Below are 12,072 nucleotides of genomic sequence, written 5' to 3'. Positions count from 1 at the left end.
TTGCACCTACTGTAAACAAATTAAGGCACTTTCCTTTGTTTATTGGTTTAATCCTATGTCCATTAATTAAAACTGCATTGCATCTCATTCATTTGGAGAAAATAGTTTCTAGTTGTTTATAAAATACAGGTCACTTAGCAATGATTATAAATGTAGTTATTTTATATTAGTTAAATTGTTATTTTTAATGAATATTGGCACATTCTGAATCATTAAAAATAAAATTTTTCCGGTCATGCACATTATAATGTTTTGGTTTTGTTTTCTATTTATCACGTACTAAGGCAAATGTGGTTGTTTGCCTTAATATGTGAATTTGATAATATTTTATTTGTGATTAAATGAAATAAAATTAAAATTGTATTAATAAATCTAATTTTCTTCATTTTGATCTCTAAAGTCACACCTCGTCCTATACATGAGATCGTCTTATATCCGAGTAAATACAGTATAACATACCAACAAACCTCAATCAGTCCAACAATGCAAAATCCAAACACTTCCAATGTTCTTGGCCTACCCTAAAGACCTTCAGGAATATCAAAATTCTAAAATGGAATGCTTGACAAAGCATGGAATGTGCACTTTAGAAATTGATTACATTGAATTTGGAATTTAAAACTGATTATGTTGCCAGAAGTAGAAACAATTATTGGATGCTTGTTGCTTTACAGAGAAGCATCTCAACAGGCTTTACCACACAAGAAATGGCTTTTCTTCTTTGTACTTGATACAATTGCCTCTTGGTCCAGTTCTGTGATCGAAGAGTTAATGCCGTTATCATGAGTTACTACCTAATACTTGCCTCTAGTCAAAATTACCGTATATCTCAGCGGATAAGACAACCTTCAGATGAGACGAGGTATAAGTTTTCATCAAAGTTTTATAGTTTTAGCTTATATCTGTCCTATAAGACGACCCCAAACTATCAACAGCCTATGAATTTCGTTTATATCAGCAATCATCATCTGAATACTAATACTGTATAGCGTATATGGAATTATGTCCTATTTGTAATTTTTCAAATGAATAAATTTATTTTTTTGCATCTGGCAGCACTGCCTTGTGATTGTTGCAAGCATTCACACTGATTCAGCATTCGGGTAATGACCTTGACTATTCACAAAAATGTCGTATGGGCTATTCTATTTTGTGTACATATCCTACTCTCTAATTGTAAATAATTACGGTTTGTCCATTTTTCTATAATGGTTTTAATTTATATAAATTTCAATATAATTTTTTGTATCTGTCCTATAAGATGTCCCTGGATTTTTGGGGCCTTTTTTTATGATTCAACTATCGTCTTATCCGCCGAGATATATGGTACTTTACATTTAATTATAAAATAGTAGCCATATCATAGCTCAATATAATCTGGCATATCATTTGGTCTTATATAAAATCTGATATACAATAATTATTATTTTATATTATTTAGATAACAAATTTACAAAACAAAATTGATGATCTGTTAATGGAGAAACATCATGAAAATAAACAGGAAGGACAGCAATTACACATTTTACAGAAAGAAAATGTTCAATTACAGTCAAAAATAAAAGGACTTTCAACAGAACTGGAAGAGTTACGAAAAGTGAAAGAAAAAGTGGGATTACGTACTGATAATGTCGTACGATTACAAACAAAACAGCTGACAGAACATGAAATTAACATTCGAACTCTCGAGGTAATACAGAATATAATTTACATTGTCGTGATTTGTATTGATTTAAAATTACATTTTATATACTTCTCAGTCAGAAATAAAATCATGTGAGTTGCAGAAAGAAGCAACTGAAAAAGAGTTGTCCCTGTGTTATGAAAATAATAAAATTTTAACATCAGAGTTACAGTCTACAAAAAAAGAATTAATTTTAATTAAAAATCAATTGGAAGAAGTTAAACAAAAGTGTCAGATTGAATTAGCAAATATTAAAGTTGAAAATTTGAGGAATAAGGGAAAATTAGAAAGGGACAAAAGCCAACTTAATATAGAACTTTCTAGTAAGTTTTTTTTTAATTTTCTTAATACAGTAATTACATATTAAATTTATTGATATTCATTTTATGTAATTCAATATATACATATATAAACATCTTAAAGACTGATGATTGTATCAAAGTTAAACAATTATTGGATTAAATTGGCCAAAGAGATGGTGCCTAATGCCTACCTCTAGTGCCAAATTACTAATATTTAATAATTATTAGTAGTGGGAACATAGCTTGATATAATCTGGTAATCGTTTTTTATTTTAATGTTATTTATTTTTATTTTAACTAAAAGTTAAGGAATGCAATATTTTAAATGTTAAGTTGACAAAAAAAGTAATGGCTGATGCATTTTTTTATTTAATAGTTTTTTCAGGTTTAGTCAAAATGTGAAACTATGTTCATAACAGAGACTTGTGGAGTCAGCATGCATATTCAATTCCATTTCTTTCAAATTTTAAATGCCAGAGTCCAATTTCTTTAATTACAGGGAAACCCTGGTTATTGTGATTAATGTTGCCAGGAAAAACACTACGATAATCAAACTACAATAGTTGTGAAGAATAACATATGAGAAACAGGAGATGGTTGCCAAGAATTTTCAAAAATTATGCTTAAAATTTTAAATACAAAATATTATGCTAGACATTTTTTATCGAAGTACTTGAAAGGAATGAGATAATATATTAAATCAATTTTTAATTTTGAAACTATTTTTCTGAAAAATAACTTGTATGTTTTTTTTGTTTAATAGTAATGTAGGAGACAAGGAGACATCTTGATTCAAAAAATTTTTTTTTCTTTTCTTGTTATGTGACTCACTAATGTAAATGGTGATTTCTATTTCTCAATATACTTTCATTATATGTTCAATTACATTAGGATTGCCATAAGTTATTTTTTGCTCGAGATTCACAGACATGAAACAAGCTCTTTTAATGTGAATTCCTTTGTTGCTATCTTAATTTTGTCATCTCCATTGCTATTATCCAGAGCTTTGTGCACTCATTCTACATCCAGATTAATAAGTTCTTCATTAGTAAGGTCACTAGTATGGAACTGGAGCAATTCTTGAACATCATCTTTATCTATTTTAGTTAAATTCTGGTAGAATGGTTTGTACTTCATCAACAGGCTGTACATGTGGAATTTCTGGGATGCTTTTACATGTGACATCTAAATAAGGCCTGTCTCCCATAGAAAGTCCTCTTGGGAGGTACCTCCCTTCATATCATCCAAGTGTGGGATTATCTTCTTCCATCAATCTAACCCAGTCAGTGGGCACTAAAATGTCCATTTTTCCATAATGCCTCACTTGGAATATATGATAATGCCACACTTGATATGAAGGGATGATATGAAGGGAGGTACCTCCCAAGAGGACTTTCTATGGCTCACAATGCGGCAGCTAGATTGTGAGGGAAAAGTCCGATATGTTCGAGATAGACTGTGAAAAACTCCTGGAGAGGAGTGTCCCCTGATTCAATCCCAGGTTCCCAGAGCTAGGCCAATGCCTTAACTGTCTTGGTCATTACACTTCCAATACTCAATTCGAGTAGTCTATTTACAGCAAGGCATATGTTGCCTACATTAGCTACAAACATTAGCTAAAATTACAATAAATAAAGACAAAATAAGCGTGATCATTCAATTCAAATTTTGAGTAGTGGGGACATTTGTATACTTTTTGTACAATAAAATATCGTAATCCTGTAACATAGTCCAAAAATATTCGTAATTTTAAGTTGTGCCTGTATTTTATTTCATTTGTATTTTACAGCTATCAAATATTATTACTCAAAAATGTAAAATACACATCTTTTGCTGTGTTATTATGCTTACAAAAACAATTTACTTACTTAAATTATTTTTCTACCATTGAATAAATAAATAAATACTCTTTTAAGAAAATAAGAAAATACTCTTTTTAATAAATAAATAAATAAATATATATATATATTTATTTATTTATTAAAAGTATTTATTATAAAAAAGTTACATTCAAAACATTACAATAGATAGAAGTGCAAAAACATTCAGTTGTTTGTTTTACATAATGTGTTAATAAATCATTAGACATTATACAAAATGTCTGGACATACTGTCATTAGACAGATACTGAAATATATACAACATCTGCAAAAACAAGGTTAACATTTTGAGAAGTGATTGTCTAGTTTTATGAACTAAAAGGAATCTGAAACAAATGTCTATTAGAAGATGTGACAACACTTCCAAACCTAAAATCCAGTGAGTAAAATAAAAACATTTATTGAAGAACAAACGTTTTCAATCTTTACAAAGGCCATCTTCAGGTTCTGCTGGTAAAATGCAAATCAAACATAAAAGGAATTTAAATAACATTCTTTGTGTATGAATGATGCATGCTCAGGAACACAGTAATACATTACAAAATAAAAAATAAAAAGAATATTGTATGTGTTGTTTTCTTTTGTACTTGTTTTTATTTTTATTGTTTATTTTATAGTGTATTACTGTGTTTCTGCACATGCAACATTTGTACACAACAAATATTATTTAAATTCATTTTATATTCAATTTGCATTTTAGCAGTAGAACCTGAAGATGGCCTTTGTAAAGGTTGGAAATGTTCTTAAAAAAATGTTTTTATTTCACTCACTGGATTTTAGGTTTGGAAGTATTGTTGTATTACATACATCCAGTTCAGGATAGGGTTTCTATATTAGAAGATGTGCTAACACTTCAAGAAACAGAAAATTTCAGCAAGTGGGTATGACATATCCATGCATTTATAGCATATGATATATCCTTATATCATCAACTTTATACTGTAAATAACTTAATCTTTCTTTTTAATTCCATTAACTACCCCACATTTAAATAGGAAATGCCATCACAGCCATATCCTATAAGAGAGTCTCCCGACTGCTTTTTTGTTTGATTTTCTTTGTTTTCAAACCGGAATATCAAGGCAGATAGACCTGAAAATGCTTAGATGTTTTATCTTGGGCCTGTTTCTTAGTTATGGTTTGTACATTGTAATGCCTTATACAGATGATTTTCCAGTTTGATTTAAGATGTACTGTACTTATCATTACTGACTAATTTTGTTAATACTCCCGATGAACAAATCAAATTCTGGATTTGAGTACTTGGATTGTTCTATCATTTAAACTGTTGTGCACATCTTGTATTCTCATTGGCTATTTTGGTTTGGTGTACATAATGCTCTTTGCATTAAGAATTGCATAAACTTATCAGTTTCTCTACTGTTATCACTAAGCAGTTTTTTTACTGAATATTTCATGTCTCTCAACATAAACAAGTATGTATTTGGCATGTCTATAACTTATGTCTGTGCTCTCAAGGGAAAGCAGATCAAACTTCTGTGTAAAATGAAGATGACCAAATATCAGCTTTTTTCAAGAGAATTATCAAATGACCCAGAAATAACAGTTGGCATTAATTCATCTGGGTTAGACATTTTTTTGTACTGTCAAATGGAAATCAATATACTTTGTGAATATATTACTTGAAGAACTCTAATTGATTGTTATGTCCAGTTCTTTTCCAAGATTTGTCTTGTTATGATACTTGTTTTTTACATAATACGGCTGCAAGAATGAGCTGTCTGCTACAGTATCATTTATCTTGGTTATTTGCTTTGATAAGATTGTTTCACAGCTATCTTATACAGTATCTCTCAAATATAACAAGCTCTGTATTGCAATATTCCATCATTAATTTTGAGACAGCATTTTGTAGATGATGAAAAATTCAGTTTAAATTTCAATTCTGACCTGACAGATATATTACAAGAAAAAGATTTTAAGTACTTTTTGTCCTAATGAAAAACTTTTAAAAATTTTATATTTATTTATTACATTAATCTGTTTTAGAAATTGTGTAAACATAAATAAATAAAATATAAAAAGTATTTTTAATGAATTATAATATCAACTGTAACATGGAATAATTTTCTTTTGTTATTCTTTATATAAAAGATACGTGGTGATGCTCAGTAAACAAAATAAACCCATCCCCACATTAAAAATGAGAAAAAACTCAAGTAAAAGCTACAAAAATAACAATTATGTTTATATTTTTATTTTTATGTGTAAAAAAAAAAAAGAGATATAAACTATACAACATATAAGGATATTATAAACATTATTATAAATAATAATGATAATGTTTTAAATCTATAAAAGAAAGTCTTTTGTGATATATTAAGTCTAAATTGGGATATGCAGGGTGGGCCAGCGAAAACGAAACGGCAGAGTGTTCGTGTTCGTCCAAGCAAAGCGCTCGGACAGGTTGATTTTACTCTCGAGGGGACATCTTTTGCAATAAAGTTTTTGCGATTCTGAATACAACAGACAACAAAAAATTGTAAAAACTCATTTATTTTGTATTAACTAAACAAGCATTTATTTCAAAAAAAATGTTTGTTTAGTTAATATTCAGAATTGCAAAAACTTTATTGCAAAAGATGTCCCCTCGAGAGTAAAATCGACCTGTCCGAGCGCTTTGCTTGGACGAACACGAACACTCTGCCGTTTCGTTTTCGCTGGCCCACCCTGTATAAAAGCAAGAGTTAGAGACTTATTACAAATAATGAAATTAAATATGTATAAACTAAAATGTGTAGGGAATCCATTAAAATTCTGTCATAATAATAAGTTCTGTCACACATGTTTGGGAAACCTAATCATTTTTTGTTTTGTCTGGTGTCACAACTTGGTGAATTTATAGACACTTAGCAAATTCATCTATTTAATCCATAATCTTTATGGAGACACGTTTCAGGCTTTTGCCCCTCTTCAGTCTGTTATGTAATATACATATGTTGTATCTGGTGGGCATCTGTCCGACACCTTCCGCACTACGTCTTCCCAATTACTTTTCCCTCCCTGCTAACTTGACTGCTTTCCCTGCATGTCTCACAGCGTGTAACTTCTCCTTCCCAGAATTCTGCACACAGCCACACCTACAACTGTATAAATATACTTTTTAAGATATTCTAGTTAATAGTTTTAACCAGCTTTTATGAATTTCTATGCTTAGGTTCTTATTAATATTATTTTTGTCTGTAGTAATTTCGTAGCTTTCTTTAAATTTTCTTCTGTACCAATTTTTTTTCTTTGTGTACTATTTTAACATCAGTTTTATCTATGCTGCAGTTATGAATTGTGCAATGTTCATAAAAAACAGAGTTTATTCTGTTGTATTTTAAATCCACGTTGTGTTCTTTTAATCTTGTTTCCAATTTTTTTTTGTTTCTCCAATGCATGCTTTTGGTGGTTCACATGTGCAAGGTATTTTGTAAACGACATCAGTAGTGTTGTATTTATCTGGTTGTTTATTTACACCAGGTTTTGTCTGCCGGATTCTTTTTTTGTAAGTTTTTATAAGTTGGTGCCAGTTTTATATTTATTTTATCGAAACTTTTATTTATCTATTCAAAGAAGTCACAAATATAGGGGAAGGATATGTATCTTAATTTGCTTTTATCTTTGTTTTGTTTATTTTCCAGTCTTTTATTGTAGATTTTACTTTCCTAATTATTTATTATTCATTGTGGGGATCCATTTAATAGAAATTTAGTTCGTAGTTTGTTAAGATGTTTTTTTTCTTCTTCTGTAGTGAGCTTGTTCTGTTTACAATTTTTTTATACTCCATGTTGAATATGTTTTCTTTTATGTACTGTGGGATGTTTGAATTGTAGCTTATCACCTTCCTGATCTCACATGGCTTAGTATACGGCTCAAATTCAATTTGCTTTGCTTTTCTGGTTAATTTAATGTCTAGATAATTTATTTCTGTGTTTGTCTCCTTCCCAACTTTAAATTCACCAAGTCGTGATACCAAACAAAACAAGAAAAAGAAGACATGGTTTTGACAAAACAAAAAAACTTGACAAGCTGCTAAACTATCCAGCCGAAGATTCAAGAATACCCCACAAAAAAACTTAATCATGTTTGAGCAATTTTGAGAGAATTTATGAAAGGTAGGTTGGTGAGTTTGTTTAACGGCAGATATGCTTCAGAAATTTTGTAATGACTTTGTTTACAAGAGTATTAGAAGCAGTAGCACACAGAAGTAGAAAATAATCAATGGTTGTTTAAAAAGTGGTAAAATAAACGACGTGTAGGGCAGGTTTGGATGACGTGTTTGTGGTTTCTCTACAGTATTCCTCTATGTATTGCCAAACCTTTCATTTTATCAATATGATGTTTATAGGTGAATTTGTCATTGACCATAATATGTAAGTCATTAAATACACTTTAAACAACCTTTAAAGTCCAGTAACCAAATTTTTTTAATGTAAAAAATTTGGTTACTGGACTTTAAAGACTGTTTAAAGTGTGTTTGTGATTCTTTCCAGTATTTGAAGAGAAGGTAATTTTAATCTGTCATTAACTGCATTGACAAAAGTAAGGTTATGGTCATAAATTTTGAATGAAAAAAATCAGGTTGGGATTCTATCTATATCGTGTTTCAGGATGTTCGGATTATTATTTATAATTTTAATATCATTGGCATAAGTTGTTAGAGAAGTAAACTGTTTTATTGTTGATATATACTGTGAAAAGTAACTTGCTTAAGATTGAGCTTTGTTGAATTCATACAGTGGATGAGAAGTCTTAAAAGGAGTAATTACTGGTTCATATTTTATAGGTATGTAATATGTAATAATTATTTAACCATAAAGTTGTTATTGTCTTGAGATCAAAGTTATTAGAAAATAAATGCTTTTCTGAAGAAGTTGAAATTTAAAAATATATATTTTTTTATTATTGTATCTATAATTTAATAGAAATAAAGACGAATCTGCCCAAAAGGAATCACCATTTATTTTCTGTGTTCCGAGACAATACACTTTTCAGCAGCCGACCTTTCTTTCTAGGCTACTTGTCGCCGAAAGTTACTAAAAAGTCCTTGTAAAAACACAAAACACTTCCAATTAAAATTATGAATAATTTGTAAAAAGGAACTGGTGACATTGGGAGCAGGGTTTGGCAGATGCGTCTTTATTTCTGTTAAAAAAATAATTCTTCGTCAGACGAAAATTTCCTGTATTTATAATTTTTAAAATACATAATTTATAATGTAATTTTAAAATATTCAAAACTTCACATAAATAAATAGCTAATTTATTATATTTTTAGATTTGAAACTGGATGTTGAAACTGCTAAAGAAGAATTAGAACAAGAAAGAATTAATTATGTTAAAAGAGAGGAAGAATTACAAAATCAGATTCATATATTGCAATTTCGTATGTGGGAAGAAAAACAGAAAGCAGAAAAAGAAAAGTTAGTTAAATTTTAAATTCAATTTTTATTGTATAAAACATACCAACATTTCAAATTCTAATATCAATAGACAGTACTGTCTATTGATATTAGAATTTGAAACATTCAAAAATAATTATACAGAGTTAGACTGACAATTGAATGTCACATTTCTTGAGATTTCCAGATTTACCAGCTGTCTTAAGAATTACAAGGCAATACATTTAGTCTTTGGTAATATGGAAGATATAGTTTTTATAAGTAGTGTGTTAAGTGAAAATCTATATTCTGTAAGATTACAAGCAATAACTGTTTGCTGCATTTCCAAGTACTGTACCAATTTACAGGGTGGATGGAAAGTAACTAGACATCAAGACATTGCTATAATTTCTATATCTTTAATGCAAAGATGATAAAAATTATGTGACATTTACCTTATTAAAAGGAAATTCTTTAAAATTCAATGCAGGCATTGGCATCTTCCACTAATAGCCTCAAATGACTGAGGATTGTGCTGATGGTGGATGGCCACTTTTCTGTGTTTGAAATCATTATGTGGTCATTAGCTTCAAACGACAATTCTTGATTGTTTCTGGATGGATTGTAGCACAATGTCCCTTTGCAGTATCCCACCATATCTGCACGGTAACCACCAATTTTCACACCTCATAACGTGTAACAGCATGCATTTGCTCCAGGGGCAGATCCAGGTTTTTCTGGGCCTAGGGCTTATTGAAGTTCAATGGAGGCCCCATTTTTTGTTAATATAAATAATACTATAAATTGTCATTATTATTATATTATTAATATTAACTATTTTTTACTATACAATAAGTGCTCATTATTAATGAAAAAGTATTAAAAATTTATGATGATAATTCAATTTTTGTAACCCATAAAACTTGGGGCCCAGGGCTTGGCCCTATTAGTCCCTATGTAAATCCATCCCTGATTTGCTCCCAAATGAACAAGCGGTCTACCCTCTCTTTTGCCATTGTGCATGCGGCCTCTCTCGGTTAATGCCCAGATCACTGATACGGGAATTATAAAATTTATTGATTGATGTACAGTACTGTACATGTACATACAAATTTTATTATGATTGCATTATTATTACAAAAATATCGATTTTTCAATGCCTTCTTACTTTTCATCCATCTTGTATTCATTTGATATTCTTTTGGCATGGCAACTTGCAGACTGTCTTTATACCATCTTGTTTATGTGATGGATAACACTCTTTAGTGCAGTTAAAGTGTGTGCTAATCTTTATGCTGTTGTAAGAAGCTTAAGGTTATGATGAAATACTTGAAAATACTGTACACTGGAACTTTTGATATCATTTTCCTTAACTGATGTCTTCAGTCATATTGAGATTTTCTTTCTCTTTTGTTGTGGTTGAGGAACTGCTTTTCATGAATGTTTTTTCAAATTTTTGTAATCAGTATGTTCTACGTTCCATCAGAAATTCTGTTTAATACCTGATGAAGAACTCGGAGCAGTTCAAAAACGTTTGTGGTGAACTTTTTTCTTTTGTTTTTTTTTGTCACACACTGGATATAGGTTCTCAGGGTGCATTATATATTTATAATTATTAAATTTATCAAGAGATGGTGCCTAATGGTTAACTAATGGTGGCAGTGATGGAACATTTTACTTTTAATATATACATAGATATATAAATATAGATATAGAATACAGAATAGATATAGATAAAAGTGTTCAAAGCACAAGTAAGATTAGAGAATTCTCGTTTCAAACCAACCAAGCATAGGAATAGTCTGGAAAAATTGAAATGGCATGAAACAGTCATAAAAGTCAGATCTGTACAGTTTTATACACAAAGATATGTAAAATTATTTCCAGGGAATTGAAAAAAGTGAGAAGAAATTCCATTGTTTATTAAACAATGGAATTTCTTCAATAAGTTGCTATATTTGATAACCCAACACTGTATCAGTCCCGATGATGCCTGGTTAACAGAATGTCACTGTATTTTAATGTTACAACTATATGAGTAAATAAAAAAAAAAAAAAGAGGAGATGGCAGCTTGTCTACCTCCTGCCAAAGTACTTAGTAATTATTTAGCCTTAACATCCTGATAAAAAAATATGACTATTTATTTGCTATTTGCAACTATACAGTTGCTCTACAGATAGGATACCCAGGCATATTTGGGTTAATGGATCCCTCTGCAATTCTTATTGAAATATTTAGAAAGTGGAATGATTCCCAATGTAATCGATTCAGTTCTACAGAAGTCCTACATTATTCCAATCTGTATCACAAACAACATTTTTTTCCAAGTCCGTAACATCCAACAGTGGGATATCTTGTCTCGAAAAATGTTTAATTTCGAATAAATCTTGGACTTCTTTGGTTAAATTAGCACTGGAATGTTATTCTATTAATATTGTAAAGCTTTCTTCTATCATTTTTATCTCAGCAAATTACAATAGACAAATATTTGACATATTGTTGCATTTATCTTTGTTCAAAATTGTTTGTTATTTTTTTTATTTCAATATCAATACCATGTATTTTATTTTCAACCAAAGGTATATTTGTGAGGGCATATGCTATAATGTTATTGTTAATATATTTTTTTGAATTGGATTTTTTTTAACACAAAAAACTGATTTGCTAAAAATATATTAGTATTCAAGTAAAGTATTAAATATGTGTTGATGCTAATATATCTGGACCAAATGTAAATTTAATGTGAACATATATTGCTAACTAAAACTTAACCAAAAGAACTATTACTTTCTACAAAAATCATTATTGACTGTAGTTTA

The 12,072-nt window shown here is 29.7% G+C and overlaps 1 protein-coding gene across 3 annotated transcripts in view; it reads left to right on the top strand.

The window, feature by feature from the left end:
• The window catches only part of LOC136975650 (centrosomal protein of 83 kDa-like), a 69,106-nt gene that overhangs the window by 37,181 nt on the left and 19,853 nt on the right, over positions 1–12,072 (top strand). For all 3 annotated transcript variants that reach the window (XM_067270742.1, XM_067270745.1, XM_067270744.1), the window contains 3 exons: positions 1,442–1,690; positions 1,761–2,007; positions 9,150–9,294. In XM_067270742.1, coding sequence (XP_067126843.1) covers positions 1,442–1,690; positions 1,761–2,007; positions 9,150–9,294 — 641 coding nt within the window. The remainder of the gene's footprint in view (positions 1–1,441; positions 1,691–1,760; positions 2,008–9,149; positions 9,295–12,072) is intronic.

This window comes from Centruroides vittatus, unplaced genomic scaffold (genome assembly GCF_030686945.1).
Source record: "Centruroides vittatus isolate TY-2023 unplaced genomic scaffold, ASM3068694v2 contig_377, whole genome shotgun sequence".
Lineage (NCBI taxonomy): Eukaryota > Metazoa > Arthropoda > Arachnida > Scorpiones > Buthidae > Centruroides > Centruroides vittatus.
Note: the sequence above shows the minus strand (reverse complement) of the source record. Positions and strands in the feature narration are given on the sequence as shown.